This window comes from Oncorhynchus nerka, linkage group LG24, assembly GCF_034236695.1.
Source record: "Oncorhynchus nerka isolate Pitt River linkage group LG24, Oner_Uvic_2.0, whole genome shotgun sequence".
Taxonomy (NCBI): Eukaryota; Metazoa; Chordata; class Actinopteri; order Salmoniformes; family Salmonidae; genus Oncorhynchus; species Oncorhynchus nerka.
This window is the reverse complement of record NC_088419.1, coordinates 35,225,604-35,250,765: the sequence shown is the minus strand read 5'-3', so window position 1 is coordinate 35,250,765 and position 25,162 is coordinate 35,225,604. Positions and strand designations below refer to the sequence as shown.

The following is a 25,162-nucleotide window of genomic DNA, read 5'->3' as shown; positions in this document are numbered from 1 at the left end:
TATTGCAGATTCAGTCTTCCCAGCCTGGTGCAGGTCTACAATTTTGTTTCTGGTGTCCTTTGACAGCTCTTTAGTCTTGGCCATAGTGGAGTTTGGAGTGTGACAGTTTGAGGTTGTGGAAAGGTGTCTTTTATACTGATAACAAGTTCAAACAGGTGCCATTAATACAGGTAATGAGTGAAGGACAGAGGAGCCTCTTAAAGAAGAAGTTACAGGTTTGTGAGAGCCAGCAATCTTGCTTGTTTGTAGGTGACCAAATGCTTATTTTCCACCATAATTTGCAAATAAATTCATTAAAAATCCTACAATGTGATTTTCTGAATTTTTTTTTCTTCTCATTTTGTCTGTCATAGTTGTAGTGTACCTATGATGAAAATTACAGGCCTCTCTCATCTTTTTAAGTGGGAGAACTTGCACAATTGGTGGCTGAATAAATACTTTTTTGCCCCACTGTATATAATGAATATGAATTGGGTGGGTTGAGATTAAATATAAAAGCACTAAACCTCTCTCTAAAAGCTTCACTTATTCAAATGTTTTACTTGAACCCTAAATGGTTCTCATGTAGATTACTAAGAAAAGCTCATCCATTGTTTAAAAATTGCCTTTGTGCGGATTGCCATGTCTCATTTTTTTTTTTCAAAGTATCTTTCGCCTTCAAACAAGCGTTGCAGAACTGGCTACAATTTCAATTTCATCATTACTAATATACTAATACTCTTAGTAAAGGTATTTATCTTCAACTCGCAATCTGTGGATTCTATTCGATTAGATAGATTGAAATTGTATGTTAAACATCACAGCATAGTTTAAAGATGTGTGTTGCGTAGAAATCCGAAGAGGGTTGGCCAGCAGAGATAGATGGGATGGGCTGAGGGTGACCAGCAGAGATAGATGGGATGGGCTGAGGGTGACCAGCAGAGATAGATGGGATGGGCTGAGGGAAGCTGAGGTTTGGGATGTGGAATTGTAGACAAGTGGGAGTGGAGGTTGGTTAAGGGATAGCTATTGGGGAACTGTGGGGGGATCTTGGAGGGTTCGGGTTCAGGTTTTTTGGCCTGGTGGGAGATCTGTCAATGTGCCCTTGCGCAGGGCATTGACCCTGGATGCTTCTGTGTGTCGCTCTGAATGGGAATCTGTTGGATGACTGGTGTGATGTAGTTGTTGAGCGGCTTCACTGCAAGTATATTGTATGTTTCGGTTATTCAATAAATGTAAAAATAAATGAATACATTTAAAAAATACAGTTGAAAATATTTATTTGAAGTTTTTTCATAAATGTGAATATTTGTAGCTACATTTTAAGTAAATACCTGGAGTCAACTTGCGCAATACATTAGGAGATGAAGACCGTTACGTTTTTCATTTCACCTGTCACATTATTTTTCATTACGAAGCTTATGCTTGTTTACAAGCACACAACGACGAGAGACCGGGGTCTTGTGACTGTTGTGCAGTACGTCCCAGGTGATCTAGTTACAGTATGGAATTCCCAACTAAATGTTTACCAGTTACATATCTTATAACTATTAAGTTAACTGTCTAAAATGTGCCAAATGCTCTGCAGTTGTGCATTTGATTTGCTAATTTAGTAGCTAGTAAACAATTTAGCTAAGTGGACAGTTTCTTCCAAAATCAAGCATTCACTTCGTAACAGCGAAGAATTCCATCCTGGATCAAGAGTCTGCTGGCTAATATTAGTTTTGTACGTGCAGCAAACTGTGAGTAGCTTGTTGTACTTATATACTTGTATAGTTTAGTTCAGAAACTGTACAAAATGTTGGCAATGAGCTCGCTAGCATTTAGTTAGCATTCTCTATGGGATTTTACATGTACTTGTTGTCATTGCTAGCCTTTAGATTACAGAGAATAAGTGGCGTTTGAAAGCAGCGCCCCTTGTGTTCAGTGCCGGTATTGCCGAATATCCCGGTTTGGCACAAGGACAGTATGAAGGTATGACAATTTGGACACCGTCCAAGCCTACTTTAAACTCTTTTAACACATTATCCTTGATATCAGTCTGCACAGTGTCCAATCAGTACACCAACACATAATGTAGTCCCTCATATTGAAGGAGCGTGAAGATGTGTGTCAGCCGAGAGGGAGGGAGGGAGAGAGAGAGAGAGAGAGAGAGAGAGAGTCAAATAGACAGAATGAGACAAAGCAAGACAGAGAGAGAGAGGGAGAGAAACAGAGAGAGAGGGGTCAGAAAAATAACACCCATTCTCAAGGACAGATGGGTTGGTGTGTGTGCTCAATGTGTACAGTTCTCCCCTCCTGCTTATTTGTGTGTGTGTGTGTGTGTGTGTGTGTGTGTGTGTGTGTGTGTGTGTGTGTGTGTGTGTGTGTGTGTGTGTGTGTGTGTGTGTGTGTGTGTGTGTGTGTGTGTGTGTGTGTGTGTGTGTGTGTGTGTGTGTGTGTGTGTGTGTGTGTGTGTGTGTGTGTGTGCGTTCACATGCGTGCATGCACATCTGTGTGTGTGTGTGTACATTCTGGAGCATGTGTATGTGTGTGTGTTGAAGGTTGAATGAATATCCTCCTGGGGCTCCAGCCAACACAGTGTTGCCGCCCTCGAGCAACTTGGGTTGTAACATCCTTTGTCAATTTTACAAATTGTCGCAGCTAAAAATAGCGTCTGTATAAATCAGATGGGTGACAGTGTGCTCATTTCACCCACAGAGCAGCAGTCACTGGAAGGAGACAGACAAGACAGGTCCCCTGGGCTGGTTGTGCTCTACGTTAGCAAGCTATCTTATGCTAGTCTGTGAATGTTTGCTAGCCTGTGCTAGCCTTAGCTAGCGCCTGCTAGCCTGCCATGTGTTAAGCTATGTTATCGTGCAACTGATCTGCTGTACATGGACTTGTCAAAATGCCATCGTATCCCAGGTTGCGGCAAATTACATGTTGGAGGGGTAGTGGATAGTTCAGAGAATACGAGATTGAGGGGAGACAGCATTCTGCAATTTGACCCTTTTTATACGACAGAGACAAGCTGAACTAAGCCAAGGTGAGCTGTACTGAGCTGGCCTGGTTACGCATCCACCATAGTTGCTGCAATTGTGCTCGAAAGGACAAAAGTGAGAGTAAAATCCCAGGCAACGCAGGACAGATTAGATATGCATGATAGTGTGGGGTCCTAAATATAGCTGGGTTGGGTTGTTCTTGAGTGTATCTCTGTCTGAGTTAGCCTAAGTGTGTGTCTGTGTGTCTCTTAGCTAGTGTTTCAGTGTGTGATTGTCACAGTGAGTGCAGCACTGGGAGTGTAACACCGTACAGAGCACTCAGAGCACTCAACACTGGCTGGTGGTGGGGGTTGTGTGTGTGTCATGCGAGGAGAGTCATCTCACTGCAGACAGGTTGAAAGGAATTGTTGACCCTTGAGAGCGTCCCTACATCGCTGCCATCGCAGCCAGGCTCTACTAAGATGTCTTGAAGTAGTTAGCGCAGGGATGACGGTGCTGGACTTCTGTTTATGTGTGTGAGTGTGTACTTGTTTTCCTACATTATCAGTAACCCAATGTCCTAACATTTCACACGGATGTCCTGAAAAGATAGGAAAACAATACGTTTTTTCAAAAGTCAGGTCCTGAATTTGTTCAAACACTATTTAAAGCTTAAGGGTTACTTTTAGGGTTTTGGGGTGAAGGTTAGGGTTAGGGCTAGGGTTTTGGGGGGGAAGGTTAGGGTTAGGGCTAGGGTTTTGGGGTGAAGGTTAGGGTTAGGGCTAGGGTTTTGGGGTGAAGGTTAGGGTTAGGGCTAGGGTTTTGGGGTGAAGGTTAGGGTTAGGGTTAGGGCTAGGGTTTTGGGGTGAAGGTTAGGGTTAGGGCTAGGTTTTTGGGGTGAAGGTTAGGGTTAGGGCTAGGGTTTTGGGGTGAAGGTTAGGGTTAGGGTTAGGGCTAGGGTTTTGGGATTAAGGTTAGGGTTTTGGCGTTACAGTTAGGGTTAGGGTTTTGGGATTAAGGTTAGGCTTAGGTTTAGTGTTAGTGGGTTATTGTTAGGGTTAGTGTTGGAAAATACGATTTTTAATGGTGTGTGTGTGTGTGTGTGTGTGTGTGTGTGTGTGTGTGTGTGTGTGTGTGTGTGTGTGTGTGTGTGTGTGTGTGTGTGTGTGTGTGTGTGTGTGTGATGGAGAGCCCTGTACAAAGACCATGCATTATTAATACCACCACTACAGCAGATGGCCCACAACTGTACAGACCTGCACAGCTGGGTCACAGACTGTGTGTGTGTGTGTGTGTGTGTGTGTGTGTGTGTGTGTGTGTGTGTGTGTGTGTGTGTGTGTGTGTGTGTGTGTGTGTGTGTGTGTGTGTGTGTGTGTGTGCAGGGGTAAGGGGGTATTGGTTAGTGGGTTGTGTCTTGATGTCTTTGTTTAATTGAACCTTTATCTAGGTAGTCTCATTGAGATCAAATCTATTTTTCAAGAGAGACCTGGTCCAACCAACACAGCAGCAGGGGGGAGCAAAGTTTCAGACAAATCCCAGACATAACAACTTACAGACATAGGCACACCATAAACAAATATACGTAGACACACATACATTATGATTACATACAGAAACATAAACATCATAGGTCAAATATATCATATGTACCACCGCATTAAATCCTAACGACGGGGTGACAGGTAACCAAGTGGTTAGAGCGTTGGACAAGAAACCGAAAGGTTGCTGTATCAAATCCCCGAGCTGACAAGGTTAAAAAAAATATGTCATTCTGCCCCTGAACAACGCAGTTAACCCACTGTTCCCTGGTAGGCTGTCATTATAAATTGGAATTTATTCTTAACTGACTTGCCTAGCTAAATGTAAAAACAAATTGACAGTCACATTCTTCAGTATGTGAGTCAACCAGACTTTCTAACTCCTCCAAAGAAACAAGATCCTGGTGTTTCAAACTCCAAGATAGTGTAGCTGAGACTCTTAATGCCGTGCTCTGTTAAAAGCACGTACCTGTAGTACACTATATAGGCTTATATCTTGCTCTCTATCCTGTCGTCCTGTTGTTCTTTCTGTTTGTCTCTCTATTTCTGTCATTCTTTCGTTTTGTCTCTATGGCTCTCTGGCTGCTTTTCTCAATATCCTATTGCCTTTCTCCCCCTACCCTACCCTTCCCTTCCTCTCTCTCTCTCTCTCTCTCTCTCTCTCTCTCTCTCTCTCTCTCTCTCTCTCTCCCTCTCCCTCTCTCTCTCCCTATTCTCTCCTATTTTATTCATAGAGTAATCTGGGCAAAGCATCCCATCTTCCAGGCCAAAGCCCTGTGTCCCCTCTCATACTGTAGCAGCATCAGTACTGCATGTTTCCACACCTAGAGCAAACAGCCATAACTCTCCCTCTCCCCCATTGGACAGCAGTGGGTCAGATCCAGCTCCTCTACAGAATGTTTCAGGAAGTGCTCTGTACTGGAACACCATGGAGTAGAGGAGTGTTGTTACACTGTCACATTAAAGCACACACACACACACACACACACACACACACACACACACACACACACACACACACACACACACACACACACACACACACACACACACACTGGTATGCAACAACACTCACACAGACACTTCAGAGACATAGCAGAGACACGGCATCCCGAAACACAGCAACAAAGCAAACACACTCATGATAAACATGGAAACCAGAGGCTTCCGATAGAATGGGGTTGCCTAGGAAACAGCTGGAAGGAATCGTAGCTATTTGTGTTTAGCATATTTTCATTTTGGCTAAAACAGAGAGGGAGGAAATGAACCTACAGAGAGGGGATTTGTTTTTACAGGTCCTTTACTTTCCCGGGGTGAAACAACACAGTAACCTACACTGAAAACTCTTGTGCACACACACATACGTGTAGGCACACACACCTCATCGCTGAGAGTAAAGCACTCACACTCTCGTCAGACCATTGTTAGCATAGGTGTGTGTGTGTGTGTGTGTGTGTGTGTGTGTGTGTGTGTGTGTGTGTGTGTGTGTGTGTGTGTGTGTGTGTGTGCGCGTGTGTGTGTGTGTGTGTGTGTGTGTGTGTGTGTGTGTGTGTGTGTGTGTGTGTGTGTGTGTGTGTGTGTGTGTGTGCGTGCGTGCGTGCGTGCGTGCGTGCGTGCGTGCATGTATACATCTGTATGTGAGTGCGTGCATGTGTTTGTCCTACAGGAAAAATCTCTCTTACCTTCTCACCTTCTCACTGGCGTAGCGCAGTTTCTCTGGACCCCCGCAAAGTCGGAGTTTAACTTAAAAAATATATGACCTTTTATTGTGGCATAAACACAACCAGTCATGATGTTTTCATCTGATTGTCAAAAAAATCACTTCAAATGTTCCTTTAAGTAGGCGTGCTAGCTTCTACCTGTGATGGTGTTTCATCAGTCGAGGACGAGCTGGTAGTTTTGCTGACGTGTTTTGCTGATTTGATCAGATTGATCAAGTTTTTTTGTTTTTTTTAACGTTTTCCGTGCACCACTTGGTCTTGCCTTTTGTTTAACTCACTCGTTCTCCATCCGAGTCCCACCTGATTCACCTAACTTTTTTAAACTTGATTGGCAATTAGGTGAGGAGGCCGAGGCTGGCCGCCACCGCTGAGAAATGGGCTAATTAGATGCAAGAAAGCGGTATTGTCCGACTCACCTACTACCCATGTACATTGGACAACACAAGCACTTTGCTTGCTACTAGTGGAAATTACTATAAAAATTATTCATAATTATTCCTCAAATTTAGACTAGGTGTGAGATGATGGGCACATGGGCCCCCAGAACTCTTGTGCCCCCCCCCCCGCCTTGTGGGGTTTCCGCTATGCCAGTGTACCTTCTGCATACTGTAGCCCGGGCAGGTCAACCGTGATACAAGTCAGTATTCGACGTCCATCCATGTCTGAGGACGTCAGGAGACGATGTGGAAACATGCCACCTAGGTGAAACACTGAGCGCTGTCACCTTCAAGAAGGCTTTGATTTTGCTAGGGCGCTGGGGACGGGGATGACAGATAGACGTAAGCATCTGCCTCTTCAAGCATCTGCCTCTGGTTCCGACGGTTGCGTGTTTGAATCCAGACACAGAAAGTTGTTTTTTATATTTTGGTTTTGATAAGCCTATCCCAAACCTTAACACTTACCTCAACCTTCAGACTTAACGCCTAACCTTAAGAATTCAGATGAACGTCCAATCTGACGTGAGCCTATGGGAGCTTGTTGCTTTAGCCACAGTCCATACTCCAGCTCTGTGACAAAGTATGCCATAATACATTTACTACGCTCTATCACTTATGCTTTTTAATTTTTTTTTTGCAAGATGGTTTCCCTCTAAAATGAAAAAGTGATTTACTACAAAGCCAAGCTCATTATTTTGATGCAGTACCTCTATGGGATTTAATAGCTCCGTAGTCAGTGGAGCAGTGATGTTGTCAGGGCTAGATGTTACTTTAGTGCGGTTGTGGAGTTCCACCACAGTATTGTCTGAACGGGTGTCATGTCACTGCTTGTCTGTCGCAGAGGGGGAAACATGATGCAGTAGTTTCCTAAAAAATAGCACCTCCTTACAAAAACGGGTTAAGCAAAGGAGTGTGTGTGTGTGTGTGTGTGTGTGTGTGTGTGTGTGTGTGTGTGTGTGTGTGTGTGTTGTATTATACCACAATTCGTACGTGGAGATTCTTTACCTGGAGCCTGCTGCATTAGTTTCTCCTCTTGCTGCAATACTGGAGCTGGCCACCGGAGAGCGCCATGGTACACTTCTTCAAACAGCAGACTGTCCTTGTGAGTGTAGTATCCCTGACGGTCCGTCCTGAGGAAAGCCTTTTAGGAGGGGGTGTTCAAGGGCATTCACGACTCTCCTTCCCTTTCTTGCTCTCTCTTTCATCCCTCTTTCTCTCCCTGCTAGGCCTGTTTGGGTAAAATAACAGTCATTTGATTACTTTAAAAGCTCTTGTTTTGAAGACGCTCTGCAGTACAGCAAGAGGCTTTATGTTTCTAATTTCACATCTGAAATGGGAGTGACTGTGTCCTGATGTTCTGTGTTTTTTTTTCTCTCTTCTCTCTCTCTCTCTCTCTCTCTCTCTCTCTCTCTCTCTCTCTCTCTCTCTCTCTCTCTCTCTCTCTCTCAGGCTGGGTGGCTTTATTTCAGCCTATAAGATCGTGCCAGATGAAATTGATGAGATTAAGGTAAATTGATAATTGGATTTCAATCTTTTCGTCAGTCATCAGACCTGGGTTCAAATAGTATTTAAAATCAAATACTTTGAGCATGTGATTTGGTGTGCCAGATGGACAGGGTTTGCACTTTTTGGCATATTCGATTGGTTCCATTTTTCCAGACAACCTCAATGAAGAGAGACTTAAGTATTTCAAAGACTTTTTGACCCCAGGATCTGTATTCTAGTGTCTTAGAGTAGGAGTGCTTATCTAGGATCAGGTCCTCCCATTGTCCATATGATGTTAATCACAATCATTTAAACTTTTTTTTTAAATGATCCTAGATGCATACCCCTACTCTGAGACGAATGAACATGGTCTGCTCAGCAGTAACGTATCTTTCTATCCCTGTCTCACTGTCTTTCTAGAAGACGTACACCCCTTCAAATTAATTTGGCTATTTCAGCCACACCCGTTGCTGACACGTGTATAGAATCGAGCACACCGCCATGCAATCTCCATAGACAAACATTGGCCATAGAATTGCCTTACTGCAGAGTTCATTGACCTTCAACGTGGCACCTTCAACTGTAAGTGCAGTTATTGTGAAGTGGAAATGTCTAGGAGCAACAACGGCTTAGCCGCAAAGTGGTAGGCCACATAAGCTCACAGAACGGGACCACCGAGTGCTGAAGCGCATAGTGCGTTAAAACCATCTGTCCTCGGTTGCAACTCTCACTACTGAGTTCCAAACTGCCTCTGGAAGCAAAATCAGCACAATAACAGTTAGTCGGGACATTCATGAAATGGGTTTCCATGGCCGAGCAGCCGCACACAAGCCTAAGAACACCATGCGCAATGCCAAGCGTCAGCTGGAGTGGATTAAAGCTCTCCGCCATTGGACTCTGGAGCAGTGGAAACGTCTTCTCTGGAGTGATGAATCAAGCTTCACCATCTGTAAGTCCAACGGACAAATCTGAGTTTAGTGGACACCAGGAGGCCACTACCTGCCCAATGCATACTGACAACTGTAAAGTTTGGTGGCAGAGGAATACTGGTCTGGTGCTGTTTTTCATGGATCGGACTAGGCCCCTTAGTTAAAGTGAAGGGAAATCTTAACGCTACAGCATACAGCATACAATAACTTTCTAGATGATTCTGTGCTTTGGGGAGGCCCTTTTCCTGTTCCAGGATGACAATGCCTCCGTCCAACATCAGTTCCCAACCTCACTAATGCTCCTGTGGCTGAATGGAAGCAAGTCCCCGCAGCAATGTTCCAACATCTAGTGGAAAGCCTTCCCAGAAGAGTGGAGGCTGTTAAAGAGGCAAAGGGAGGACCGACTCCAAATGAATGCCCATGATTTTGGAATGAGATGTTCGACGAGCAGCTGTCCACATACTTTTGGTCATGTAGTGTATGTCACACCTTGTATAAAGTCCAAGCCACAATCGTCACCCCCATGACCCCTTAGCAGTGACCTACTGTATGTCACAACCTCTCAGTCAGTGCCAATGAGACTCATGTCTAAAGAAATGAGGCAGAGCTAGGAACCTATCAGATCCTATGTCTCAGTCTGTCTCTCTCTGTCTGCCTCATCAGGAGACTCTGGTGGACTGGTGTGATGAGAAAGAACTCAATCTCATCTTGACAACCGGGGGGACCGGCTTCGCTCCCCGTGATGTCACACCTGAGGTAAGTGTGTGTGTCTGTCTGTCACCTAGCAATTGTACCTTGCTGTGTTACCCAGTCACGGGTTTTCTTTCTTCTTCGTCTACTGCTTCTTTTCTGCACCGGCTCCCCTTGTCTCAAAGGAAACTGTAACATGCAGATCCAAAATGACAAAGGGTGGTGTGTGTCACTGAGAGGGGAAAGGGGTGGAGTGTGGGGGAAGGGGATGGAGGAGCCTCCATAGCTGATTAGTACAGCCACACACAGGGCTGTCGGTCCGCTACTGTTACTAATGGCTCTCAGAAGTACCACTGGAGTGCCTTCATATATCACCACTGAGACACTTGTGGGTTGGTTGAAGACACATACTCAGTAATATGGTATATGATAGCACTGTGTGTGTGTCTGGATGTGTTTAGCTATTCTCGTGGGGACCAGAAGTCCCCACAACAATAGTAAACCAAATATTTGTTGCCATGAGGTCAAATGCTATTTCTATGGGGTTTGGGGTTAAAGTTAGAATTAGTGTTAGAATTATGTTCGTTTTAGGGTTAGGGTTAGGAGCTAGGTTTAGTTTAGGGTTAGGGTTAGGAGCTAGGGTTAGTTTTAGGGTTAGGTTTAGGAGCTGGGGTTAGTTTTAGGGTTAGGTTTAGGAGCTAGGGTTAGTTTTAGGGTTAGGGTTAGGAGCTAGGTTTAGTTTAGGGTTAGGGTTAGGAGCTAGGTTTAGTTTAGGGTTAGGGTTAGGAGCTAGGGTTAGTTTTAGGGTTAGGTTTAGGAGCTAGGGTTAGTTTTGGGGTTAGGGTTAGGAGCTAGGTTTAGTTTAGGGTTAGGATTAGGAGCTAGGTTTAGTTTAGGGTTAGGGTTAGGAGCTAGGGTTCGTTTTAGGGTTAGGGTTAGGAGCTAGGGTTTCTTCAGGGTTAGCTTTAGGAGCTAGGGTTAGTTTTAGGGTTAGGCTTAGGAGCTAGGGGTAGTTTTAGGGTTAGGGTTAGGAGCTAGGGTTAGTTTTAGGGTTAGGGTTAGGAGCTAGGTTTAGTTTAGGGTTAGGGTTAGGAGCTAGGGTTAGTTTTAGGGTTAGGTTTAGGAGCTAGGGTTAGTTTTAGGGTTAGGTTTAGGAGCTAGGGTTAGTTTTAGGGTTAGGGTTAGGAGCTAGGGTTAGTTTTAGGGTCAGGGTTAGGAGCTAGGGTTCGTTTTAGGGTCAGGGTTAGGAGCTAGGGTTAGTTTTAGGGTCAGGGTTAGTAGCTAGGTTTAGTTTTAGGGTCAGGGTTAGGAGCTAGGGTTAGTTTTAGGTTTAGGGTTAAGGTTAGGTTTTGGGGTTTAGGGTTAAGGTTAGGGTAAGAGTATGGGTTAGGGTTAGGTTTAGGGTCAGGGGTTAGGGTAAGAGTATGGGTTAGGGTTGGGGTTAGGGTAAGAGGATGGGTTAGGGTTAGGGGTAAGAGTATAGGTTAAGGTTAGATACAGGGTCAGGGGTTAGGGTAAGATTATGGGTTAGGGTTAGGTTTAGGGTTAGGGGTTAGGGAAAATAGGATTCTGAATGGGACTGTACAATACTGTGTGTGTGTGTGTGTGTGTGTGTGTGTGTGTGTGTGTGTGTGTGTGTGTGTGTGTGTGTGTGTGTGTGTGTGTGTGTGTGTGTGTGTGTGTGTGTGTGTGTCAGTGTCTTGTCTATTGATGAAGGCTTTATTACCCAGTATCCCCTGCTTCCGCGTTGATGATCCCACTGTAGGTGTCAAGGGATCCTCTCCCTCTCTCTTTTTCCTCTCTCTTCTCCCTCCATTGAGATATGCTTCCTTTACTCTCTGGCTTCTCTCTCGCCCCCCTCTCCTTCTACCACCCTCCTTTCTCACCCACCCTTTCTCTCTTTCCCTCACCACCACCTCCGCTCTCTCTCCCTCCCTATCTCTTCTTCCCTTCCCCCTCCCTCTCTTCCCCATCTCTGCTCTACCTCTCTCGCTCTCTCTCTCTCTCTCTCTCTCTCTCTCTCTCTCTCCCTCTCCCTCTTTCTCTCTCTCTCTCTCGCTCTCCTTCTTTCTCTCGTCTTTTTCCTCCCTCTCCATCTCTCCTGAGTCCTAGCTAGCCCACGATGCTCATCAGTGGCTGGTACTCTTTGAAGTCTTCTCTTTCTCCTCAGTCAGCCAGTCTTCTGGGTTCTCTGTTTTTTGAGGAACCTGCTGCATCAAACACACATACAATACAGACACTCACACACACAAACTGATACACACACTCAAACTGATACACACACACACACACACACACACACACACACACACACACACACATGGAAACTGATGCACACAGACATGGAAACTGATGCACACACAAACACACACATGGAAATTGGTACACACACACACAGAGAGAAACTGATACACTCACGCACACACACACTTGCACATAGAAACTGATAAACACACACATGGAAACTGATACACAAACACACACATGGTACTGATACACACACACACACATGGTACTGATACACACACACACACACACATGGCACTGATACACACACACACATACACACATTGTACTGATACACACACACACATGGCACTGATACACACACACACACACATGGTACTGATACACCCACACATACATGGTACTGATACACACACATGGTACTGATACACACACATGCAGATGGAAATGGATTCACACGCGCACATGGAAACTGATACACACACACATGAAAATTGATACACACACACATGGTACTGATACACATACATGGAAACTGATACACATACATGGAAACTGATTCAAACACACTGAAACGGATACACACAAACACACATGGAAACTGATGCCATCATACATGAAAACTGATACATACACATATGGAAACTGATAGACACGCACATGGAAACTGATGCACACACACGCACATGGAAACTGATACACACACATATGGAAATTGATGTACACACATGCACATGGGAACTGATACACACATATGGAAACTGATTCACACACACGCACATGGAAACTGATACACACATATGGAAACTGATGCACACACACACATGGAAACTGATACACACAAATGGAAACTGATAAACACACACACACACACATGGAAACTGATGAACACACAAACATGGACACTGATGCACACACAAACATGGAAACTGATAAACAAACACAAACATGGAAACTTATGCACACACACACATGGAAACTGATAAACACAAATGGAAACTGATAAACACAAACAAAGATGGAAACTGATACACACAAATGGAAACTGATAAACACACAAACATGGAAACTGATTAACACACACAAATGGAAACTGATAACACACACATACATGAAAACTGATCCACAAACACACACATGAAAACTGATACACACATGGAAAATTATATATACACAAATGGAAACTGATAACTAACAAACATGGAAACTGATACACAAAATGGAAACTGATAAACACACACAAACATGGAAACTGATAACACACACAAATGGTAACTGATAACACACACATACATGGAAACTGATCCACAAACACACACATGAAAACTGATACAAACACATGGAAATTGATACACACATGAATGGAAACACACACACACACACACACACACACACACACATGGAAACTGATTCAAACACACGCACATGGAAACTGATACACACATATGGAAACTGATGCACACACACACATGGAAACTGATACACACAAATGGAAACTGATAAACACACACACACACATGGAAACTGATGAACACACAAACATGGACACTGATGCACACACAAACATGGAAACTGATAAACAAACACAAACATGGAAACTTATGCACACACACACATGGAAACTGATAAACACAAATGGAAACTGATAAACACAAACAAAGATGGAAACTGATACACACAAATGGAAACTGATAAACACACAAACATGGAAACTGATTAACACACACAAATGGAAACTGATAACACACACATACATGAAAACTGATCCACAAACACACACATGAAAACTGATACACACATGGAAAATTATATATACACAAATGGAAACTGATAACTAACAAACATGGAAACTGATACACAAAATGGAAACTGATAAACACACACAAACATGGAAACTGATAACACACACAAATGGTAACTGATAACACACACATACATGGAAACTGATCCACAAACACACACATGAAAACTGATACAAACACATGGAAATTGATACACACATGAATGGAAACACACACACACACACACACACACATGGAAACTGATTCAAACACATGGAAATGGATACACACAAACATACATGGAAACTGATGCCATCATACAGGAAAACTGATACAAACACATATGGGAACTGATGCACACACACACATGGAAACTGATACACATATGGAAACTGATGCACACACACGCACATGGAAACTGATACACATGGAAACTGATACACACACATGAAAACTGAAATACACAAAAATGGAAACCGATACACGTATAAAAACTGATAAACACACACATGGAAACTGATACACAAACATAAAAACTGATACCCACACATGTGGAAACTGATCCACTTGGAAACTGATACACATACATGGAAACTGATACACATGGCAGCTGATACTCACACATGGAAACTGATACACACACACATGGAAACTGATACACACATATTGAAACTGATACACACACATGAAAACTGATGCACACACATATGGAAACTGATACACACATACAGGGAAACTGATACACATGGAAACTGATACACACACATAAAAACTGATACGCACACATATGGAAACTGATGCACATGGAAACTGATACACATGGAAACTGATACACAAACAATAAAACTGATACCCACACATGTGGAAACTGATACACTTGGAAACTGATACACATACATGGAAACTGATACACATGGCAGCTGATACTCACACATGGAAACTGATACAAACACATGGAAACTGATTCACACAAAAACTGATACGCACACATATGGAAACTGATACTCATGGAAACTGATACGCACACATGGAAACTGATGCACACGCAGACATAGAAACTGATGCACATGGAAACTGATAAACACACACATGGAAACTGATACACGCATAAAAACTGATACCCACACATGTGGAAACTGATACACACACATTGAAACTGATACACACACATGAAAACTGATGCGCACACATATGGAAACTGATACACACACATACAGGGAAACTGATACACATGCAAACTGATACACACACACACATGGGAACTGATAGACATGGAAACTGATACACACACACACATGGAAACGGATACACATGGAAACTGATACACACATACATGGAAACTGATACACCTGGAAACTGATGTACACACACACATGGAAACTGATACACACCACACAGACATGGAAACTGACACACACACATATGGAAACTGATACACATGGAAACTGATACACACACACACACACACACACACACACACACACACAAACTGATACACACACACATGGAAACTGACACACACACACACACACACAGATACAGATACAGATACACACTTACACACAAAAAAATGTGTGTTCTCTCTCTCTCTCTCTTGCTCGCTCTCTCTCTCTCTCTCTCTGTCTCTCTCTGTGTCTCTCTTCATTCCTCAGGCTACAAGAGAGGTGATAGAGCGGGAGGCTCCAGGGATGTCTCTGGCCATGCTGATGGGTTCTCTCAACGTCACACCACTAGGCATGCTCTCCAGGTGAGACACAAACACACACACACACTAACATGTATACTCTACACACACTCGTACAGACAGACACACACACACACACACACACACACACACACACGCACACACACACACACACACACACACACACACACACACACACACACACAAATGTATACTATGTACACCAGAGGAGTCTGGTGGGAGTAGTTATAGGAGGACGGTCTTATTGCAATGACATTAATGGAATTAATGGAACGGAGTCAGACATGTGGTTTCCATATGTTTGATGTGTTTGATACCGTATAACTACTCCCACCAGCCTCCTCTGGTTTACCCACTCATTCATGCACATATACACACTGTCATACTGTGAACCTCTAATACACACTCTTCTCTTGTGTGTGTGTGTGTGTGTGTGTGTGTGTGTGTGTGTGTGTGTGTGTGTGTGTGTGTGTGTGTGTGTGTGTGTGTGTGTGTGTGTGTGTGTGTGTGTGTGTGTGTGTGTGTGTGTGTGTGTGTGTGTGCAGACCCGTGTGCGGCATCCGTGGCAAGACACTTATCATTAACTTACCAGGAAGCAAGAAGGGTTCACAGGTAAGAAAACAGAACCACTTTAACACCTGCACTCAGATCAGTGTTTCAGGGCCTGTATTCACAAAGCGTCTCAGAGTAGGACTGCTGATCTAGGATCAGCTCTCTGCCTTTTATTCTAAATGATTTAAAGGGTAAAAATGATGCTAGATCAGCAATCCTACTCTGCGACTCGTGGTGAATACGGCCCCTGGTCTCACGTTTACTTAGATCAGTGTCGATGTGACTGAGTACTTCTAGGAGTAAAGGTAGCATGCATGTGCACACTCTACCTCTCTCTGTGCCTCTCCCTCCATCTGTCTCTCCTTCTTTCTGTTTCTCTCTCTGTCTTTCTCACTCTACCTCTCTCTGTGCCTCTCCCTCCATCTGTCTCTCCTTCTTTCTGTTTCTCTCTGTCTTTCTCGCTCTACCTCTCCCTCTCTCTTTCTTTTTTTCTTTCTTTCTTTCTTTCTTTTTTTCTTTCTTTATTTCTTTCTTTCTTTTTTTCTCTCTCTCTTTATTTCTTTTTTTCTTTCTTTCTTTCGTTCTTTCTCTCTCTCTCTCTCTCTCTCTCTCTCTCTCTCTACCTCTCCCTCCGTCTGCCTCTCTCTTTCTTTCTTTCTTTCTTTCTTTCGTTATTTATTTCTCTCTATCTCTGTCTCTCCCTCCATCTGTCTCTCTTTCCTTATCTCTCTCTCTCTCTTTCTCTCAATTCAATTCAATTCAAGGGCTTTATTGGCATGGGAAACATGTGTTAACATTGCCAAAGCAAGTGAGGTAGATAATATACAAAAGTGAAATAAACAATAAAAATGTACAGTAAACATTACACATACAGAAGTTTCAAAACAATAAAGACATTACAAATGTAATATTACATATATATACAGTGATGTAACGATGTACAAATGGTTAAGGGTACACAAGGGAAAATAAATAAGCATAAATATGTGTTGTATTTACAATGGTGTTTGTTCTTCACTGGTTGCCCTTTTCTTGTGGCAACAGGTCATACATCTTGCTGCTGTGATGGCACACTGTGGAATTTCACCCAGTAGATATGGGAGTTTATCAAAATTGGGTTTGTTTTCTAATTCTTTGTGTATCTGTGTAATCTGAGGGAAATATGTGTCTCTAATATGGTCATGCACTTGGCAGGAAGATAGGAAGTGCAGCTCAGTTTCCACCTCATTTTGTGGGCAGTGTGCATATAGCCTGTCTTCTCTTGAGAGCCAGGTCTGCCTACGGCGGCCTTTCTCAATAGCAAGGCTATGCTCACTGAGTCTGTACATAGTCAAAGCTTTCCTTAAGTTTGGGTCAGTCACAGTGGTCAGGTATTCTGCCACTGTGTATTCTCTGTTTAGGGCCAAATAGCATTTTAGTTTGCTCTGTTCTTTTGTTAATTCTTTCAAATGTGTCAAGTAATTATCTTTTTTTTCTCATGATTTGATTGGGTCTAATTGTGCTGCTGTCCTGGGGCTCTGTGGGGTGTGTTTGTGTTTGTGAACAGAGCCCCAGGACAGCAGCAGGGACTCTTCTCCAGGTTCATCTCTCTGTAGGTGATGGCTTTGTTATGGAAGGTTTGGGAATTGCTTCCTTCCTCCTCTCTCTCTCTCTCTCTCTCTCTCTCTCTCTCTCTCTCTCTCTCTGTTTCTCGCACTCACTCTCTCTCTCTTTCTGTCTCTGTCTCTCTAACTCTCTCTTTCTGTCTCTCTGTCTGTCTGTCTTTCTCTCTCTCTCTCTCTCTCTCTCTCTCTCTCTCTCTCTCTCTCTCTCTCTTTCTGTATCTCTGTCTCTCTCTCTCCCTCTCTCTCTCTCTCTCTCTCTCTCTCTCTCTCTCTCTCTCTCTCTCCACTAGCGCTGACCCCACATCTGTCTCTGTCTTGTTACTGAGGCCCGCTTCTCCTGATCGATTTGATTATTTATTTTTATCAATTACGTCACCTCTTCCAATCGGGTGCCATATTAGTGTCTCCCCCATCAGGCCCCCAGTCAACTTTAACTGCATGAATGGCCCCTCACCCACTTGTATTAACTCAGATCCCACATCATAAAGACTGGGTAAGGAGGGAACGTAGGCGGCTGATCTAGTAGTCATCCTGTCTCTCTTTCTCAAAGTTTTAGTCTTATTTTGGTTTCTCTTTCACTGATCTTTTTTTTATTTCTCTTTCCCTTTCTCTCTCTCTCCCTCTCTGTCTTTTTCTCTCTCTCTCATTTTCTCTCTCCCCCTCTCCCCCCTCTCGCTTTCTCTCCCTCTCTCCCCTCACTCTCTCTTTCTCTCGCTCCCTTTCTCTCTCTCCCTCTCCCCCTCTCTCTCCTTCTCCTCCCCTCTCTCTCGCCCCTTCTCTCTCTTTCTCTCTCTCTCTCACCCACCCACCCCTCTCTATCTCTCTCTCCCCCTCTCTCTCTTTCTCTCTCTCCCCTAATCTCCTCCTGCCATTCCTTCTTCATTCCTTCTTCATTAATGTGACCCATTGGCTGTCTGTCTTTTTCCAGGGATTCTACTCCTGATTATTTCTGACACCCTTAAAGGCCTTTTCACACGGTATACTTCAGGCTATTTTAGCCCCAGGCTAGACTGTCCCTGGGCTAAAATAACCCAGGCTAAGCTTTAGCCCTGGGCAAAAGATTTTCACTTGTATTTTAAATCCCTGTGCTAATGGGGAAACACAACATGCCACCAACAGTCAGCATCTCTGACACATGACCAATGTTATCAACAATAGCATTTATTAACATGTTATTTCAAAAGCTTCTGGCCTAGCATTTGATTTCGGACAGTGATGGTTTGTATAAACCTTGCCGTCTGCCTGTCTGACAATATTATTATCATGGATATATCCAATTAAATGTCAATAGAAAATTTATGAAAACAGACGTAGATTGCGTGTTTGCTGCCCTTAGCCAATAGCAAAAAACAATGTTAGGCATAGCAACCAATGACTTTGTACGGATTCAAGTATTTAGTTTTTTGTCTTCAGGATCAAATAGTATGAACTTACTTATCAAAATAACATGCAGAATGCATTACAGGCATCACGAGCATATGTAATTTAATTGGCAATGCAGCTTTTGTGATTGGACAGTGGCCATTCTAGGCATTGTTATTGACCCTGTTTCACACTGGTTCCAGAAAAGTCGGTTCCATCCCTGTTCCGGAGCAGGGCCAGCTAACCCACTAAAATCTCTGTATTTTTATCCCTCTTTCTCTCTCTCTCTCTCTCTCTCTCTCTCTCTCTCTCTCTCTCTCTTTCTCCCTCTCTATCACTCTCTCTCTCTTTCTCCCTCTCTATCACTCTCTCTCTCTTTCTCCCTCTCTATCACTCTCTCTCACTCACTCACTCTCTCACACACACACACACACACACACACACACACACACACACACACGCGCCAACAGTTCAGAAGTTGGCTTCAAACTCAGGAGGGAGCGTAAACAGTGGACCGCGTGTAGAGAGCAGAGGAGCAGAGAGAGTTGTACCTTGGCTAAAACCGAGAGCGCTGCTGGGCTTTGGCTTTGCATCATACTCTCTCTTTCATATCTGTCTGTCTGTATGTCTGTCTGTCTGAGGGGCCCCTGTGTGTGTGTGTGTGTGTGTGTGTGTGTGTGTGTGTGTGTGTGTGTGTGTGTGTGTGTGTGTGTGTGTGTGTGTGTGTGTGTGTGTGTGTGTGTGTGTGTGTGTGTGTGTGTGTGTGTGTGTGACTTTTGTGTCACACCTGCCTGGTTGAAATATGTTTTTCATGTGTTGGTATGCGGGGCGCTGTCCTCAGACAAGTTAAGCTTCATTTTGATGTATTGCACTTGTGATTTTAATTTGGCGCTCTGCAATTTCACCGGATGTTGTCGAAGTGGCTAGCGTCCCACTGATCCGAGAGAAGTTAAAAGCACTTACAAATTTGTAACATATTGTACGAATTGAAATTCTTAACATATATATTGGTTGACCTCAAGGACCTGCCATGGTATATTGCTTGTTTGATTTCTATTATGAAAAGCACTATAGAAGTTGAATTAGTTATTATTATTACTATCATACACATTGCAGAAGAAAATTGCAGGATGTAGCATAAACAAAATGGATTTTCGGGGACCAGTTTTTGCTCGTGAGCGCTACTTTCAAAACTACTGGCTGATATTATACAAAATCACTTTAAATAAATGTTACTATTGTCACTTTAATCCTGGTAGAAATATGTTATGCGCATTAATAAATAGGACATCATCAGAAAGGAGGGCAGCTGTTTGTAACCTGGTATATATAAGGACTTGATTAATTATGTACTCTATTATTGCAATGCCTAAAATGCACAGGAAGTTAAATAATTGCACAGGTTAGAAGACTTTCTTGTTTACCCAACCGTGGGACAGACTATGTTTGTTACAACACTCGGGACTCTGACGCTCTATTGGTTACACAGACTTTTGGCCTCCCATCCTATTCTAACAATCTCTCGCCGACTTTGTATTCATGTTACCTGATGAAATTGCTCTACAATGTGATCTTGTTGCCATCTAATGCACATTCAAATGTCATAAATCAACACGGCAAATCTCTCCCTGTCCTCTGCCATGCCCTGATTGTATTACTGCTGATGATATCTGGAAATGTGCATGTACACCCTAGCCCATCTACTGTTGCTAGCCCCAATTCTGACTTGTGCTCTGATATCTGCTTCACTGATTTCTGCTCTCATTAAAGCCTGGGTTTTCTGCACGTTAACACTCTAAGCTTATTACCTAAAATGGATGAATTGAAAGTGTGGGTTCACAGCTCCAATCTAGATGTGTTGGTCATTACTGAGACGTGGCTAAGGAAGAGTGTTTTGAATACTGATGTTAACCTTTCTGGTTATAACCTTTTTCGGCAAGACAGATCTTCCAAAGGTGGGGGAGTTTTTAATTTTGAAAGGCCTATTTCTATTTTGCCTTGTTTATCAACCTATTGGCTTTCTTGATGTCTTTAGTATTCTCTCTGGTATGCAATCTGGTTTCCACTCAGGTTATGGATGTGTCACTGCAACCTTAAAGGTCCTCAATAATGTCACCATTGCCCTTGATTCTGAGCAATGTTGTGCTGCTATATTTATTGACTTGGCCAAGGCTTTTGATACGGTAGACCATTCCATTCTTCTGGGCCGGCTAAGGAGTATTGGTGTCTCTGAAGGGTCTTTGACCTGGTTTGCTAACTAACTCCCTTAAAGTGCAGTGTATAAAGTCAGAACATCTGCTGTCTCAGCCACTGCCTGTCACCAAGGGAGTACCCCAAGGCTCGATCCTAGGTCCCACGTTCTTCTCAATTTACATCAACAACATAGCTCAGGCAGTAGGAAGCTCTCTCATCCATTTATATGCAGATGATACAGTCTTATTCTCAGCTGGCCCCTCCCCGGATTTTATGTTAAACGCTCTACAACAAAGCTTTCTTAGTGTCCAACTAGCTTTCTCTGCCATTAACCTTGCTCTGAACACCTCCAAAACAAGTGTCATGTGGTTTGGTAAAAAGAATGCCCCTCTCCCCACAGGTGTGATTACTACCTCTGAGATTTTAGAGCTAGCAAAAATCTCAGAGGTAGTAATCACACCTGTGGGGAGAGTACTTGGGAGTATGGTTAGATGGTACACTGTCCTTCTCTCAGCACATATCAAAGCTGCATGATAAGGTTAAATCTAGACTTGGTTTCCTCTATCGTAATCGCTCCTCTTTCACCCCAGCTGCCAAACTAACCCTGATTCAGATGACCATCCTCCCCTTGCTAGATTAAGGACACGTAATTTATAGATTGTCAGGTAAGAGTGCTCTCGGGTGCTTAGATGTTCTTTACCGTTTGGCCATCAGATTTGCCACCAACGCTCCTTATAAGACAATTCACTGCACTCTATACTCCTCTGTAAACTGGTCATCTCTGTATACCTATCGCAATACCCACTGGTTGATGCTTATTTATAAAACCCTCTTAGGCCTCACTCTCCCCTATCTGAGATATCTACTGCAGCCCTCATCCTCCACATACAACGCCCGTTCTGCCAGTCACATTCTGTTAAAGCTCCCCAAAGCACACACATCCCTGGGTCACTCCTCTTTTCAATTCACTGCAGCTAGCGAACGAGCTGCAAAAACCACTCAAACTGGACCATTTTATCTCTTCAATCAAAGACTCAATGATGGACACTCTTACTGACAGTTGTGGCTGCTTTGCGTGATGTATTGTTGTCCCTACCCTCTTGCCCTACGTGCTGTTGTCTGTGCCCAATAATGTTTGTACCATGTTTTGTGTTGCTACCATGCTGTTGTCATGTGGTGTTGCTACCATGCTGTGTTGTCATGTGCTGTTGCCATGCTGTGTTGTTGTCTTATAGGTCTCTCTTTATGTAGTTTTGTGGTGTCTCTTGTGTCGTGACGTGTGTTTTGTCCTATTTTGTTTGACATGTTTTAGCCCCTGTCCCCGCAGGAGGAATTTTTCCTTTTGGTAGGCCGTCATTGTAAATAAGAATTTGTTCTTGGCTGACTTGCCTAGTTAAATAACATTTTAAAAATGAACTCCTCTGGAGTTAGTTAGAAAGGAGTGGTAGCTGCATTAGAAAGCCTGGTCTGGGTCTGGTCTAGACTGGTCTGGGTATGGTCTGGGTCTGGTCTAGACTGGTCTAGGTCTGGTCTGGGTCTGGTCTGGTCTGGGTCTGGGCCTGATCTGGTCTGGTCTGATCTTGGTTTGGTCTGGGTCTGATTCAGTCTGGTCTGATCTTGTTTTGGTCTGGGTCTAATCTTGGTTTGGTCTGGGTCTGGTCTTGGTCTGGTCTGGCTTTGGTCTGGGTCAGGGTCTGATCTGGTCTGTATCTGGGGCTGACCTGGGTCAGGGTCAGGGCTGGTCTGATCTGGGTCAGGATGTGGTCTGTATCTGGGTCAGAGTCAGGGCTGGGCTGGTCTGATCTTGGTCAGAGTCAGGGCTGGTCTGATCTGGGTCAGGATCTGGTCTGTATCTGGGGCTGGTCTGATCTGGGTCAGGGTCAGGGCTGATCTGGGTCAGAGTCAGAGCTGGTCTGATCTGGGTCAGGGTCTGATCTGATCTGTATCTGGGGCTGGTCTTATCTGGGTCAGGGTCAGGGCTGGTCTGATCTGGATTAGGGTCAGGGCTGGTCTGATCTGGGTTAGGGTCAGGGCCTGTCTGATCTGGGTTAGGGTCAGAGCTGGTCTGATCTGGGTCCGGGGTCTGATCTGGTCTGTATCTGGGGATGGTCTGATCTGGGTCAGGGTCTGATCTGGTCTGTATCTGGGGCGGATCTGGGTCAGGGCTGGTCTGATCTGGGTCAGGGCTGGTCTGATCTGGGTCAGGGTCAGGGCTGGGTTTCCCAAAAGCATCATAGCAGTAAGATCATCTTTATTCCATTGACACTAAATGGATGAAAGATGATTTTAGTGCTACGATAATTTTGGGAAATCTAGTGCTGGTCAGGTTCTGGTCTGATCTCTGTCTGATCTGGTCTGGTTCTGGTATGGGTCTGATCTGTCAGGGTCTGGTTCTGGGTCTGGTCTGGTCTGTACAGTCCTTGCTTAGTCCCCAGTTTACCAACCTACTATATGTACTACTACCACTTAGCACAAGCTTTTATCCAAAGCAAGTGAATCCATTTTTAATATGTGCATGTGATCCCTTCAGGAGTTCAACCCACTACCGTAGCTTGCTAGCTTTCTATGAACAAGAGCCGAGATGATCCTGCAGTCTGAGTCATAGGCAGGAAAGACTTGATATTGTTACCCTACTATTATGCTGTTGATCAGCTATATTAACCCCTCTCTCCATGACCTCTAATCTCAGACCCTCTCCCCTCCTTCCAGTTCATCCTGCCTGTGCTGTCCCACAACATGAACCTGTAGTATTAACCCCTAACTCTCCTCCTGACCTCTAACCTCTCCTCCAATAGGAGTGTTTCCAGTTCATCCTGCCCGCGCTGCCCCACGCCATTGACCTGCTCCGGGACGCCGTGGTCAAGGTGAAGGAGGCAGTGGACGAGCTGGAGGACCTCCCCTCGCCCCCGCCTCCCCTCTCACCGCCCCCCAATAGCTCGCCGCGGCGCCAGACGGAGGACAAGGGCGTGCAGTGCGAGGAGGAGGACGATGAGAAGAAGGACAGCGGTGTGGCGTCCACTGAGGACTCCTCGTCCTCGCACATCACCGCCGCCTCCATCGCCGCCAAGGTAACCAATGGGGAGGTAAGGGAACGGGAATCTGGCAGAACTTTGATCAAAACTTCATGTGCAATGTCTACATTCCGATTCTCCACTTTTTTTGTGCACTCGCAAGACTCCTCTCCTAGTTTTAAAAACATTGGATTGGTGTAAGCATTGGCTAGAGGAAGATTCAACCATGAATCCGTGATGGGAAGTGGACAAATGCACACTGGGAAAAGGGTGGCGAATCGAGACGTACAGTGTGTACAGTATATTCCTATGAGTACACCACCCTCCATGTCATCATTATTATTTCATACAACATTCTCATAATCATTCTGTACACATGTAACGCTTTTCAGATGTGTGTGCGTGTGTGTGTGTGTGTGTGTGTGTGTGTGTGCGTGCGTGCGTGCGTGCGTGCGTGCGTGCGTGCGTGTGTGTGTGTGTGTGCGTGTGTCATTCATCGTCCATTGAAGTGACAGTTGTCCATTTTCATTTTCCTGTCCCGTCCAACATCAGAGTGGACTTATAGCTCTGTGGTCCTAATGTCATGGTAAAAGGTTTTGGTCAAGTCCCGGCTCCATCCCGGCATTTTTCTCATTGTCCAATCATGGACATTCATTGGTAAGATTACATGCAATCCATGTTTCCTGGACACAGATGAATCCTAGTCATGGACTAAAAAGCACTTTCAATGAAGATTGTCCATTGACTTTTCTTTTTCGTCCAGGACTAGACTTACTCTGTGTCCGGTGAACCACCTTCATGTCTATTACATATAGATACGTCCTGATTCATCTCTGTGATCTATAATCCATCCTCATATCATCCTGAAAATCATATCATACCGTCCATATTGCCCAGTTTCATTCATTATCCATTCATTACTGTAATATCATCACACTTAGAAGTGTCTCAGTGGCTCTTGGCTA

The 25,162-nt window shown here is 44.1% G+C and overlaps 1 protein-coding gene across 4 annotated transcripts in view; it reads left to right on the top strand.

Annotated features, from left to right (window-relative positions):
- LOC115107906 (gephyrin) overlaps positions 1-25,162 on the top strand; it is a 130,772-nt gene that overhangs the window by 54,780 nt on the left and 50,830 nt on the right. For all 4 annotated transcript variants that reach the window (XM_065008849.1, XM_065008848.1, XM_065008847.1 and 1 more), the window contains exons 3-7: positions 8,088-8,145; positions 9,716-9,808; positions 15,423-15,517; positions 16,021-16,087; positions 23,982-24,254. In XM_065008849.1, the coding sequence (XP_064864921.1) occupies positions 8,088-8,145; positions 9,716-9,808; positions 15,423-15,517; positions 16,021-16,087; positions 23,982-24,254 (586 nt within the window). The remainder of the gene's footprint in view (positions 1-8,087; positions 8,146-9,715; positions 9,809-15,422; positions 15,518-16,020; positions 16,088-23,981; positions 24,255-25,162) is intronic.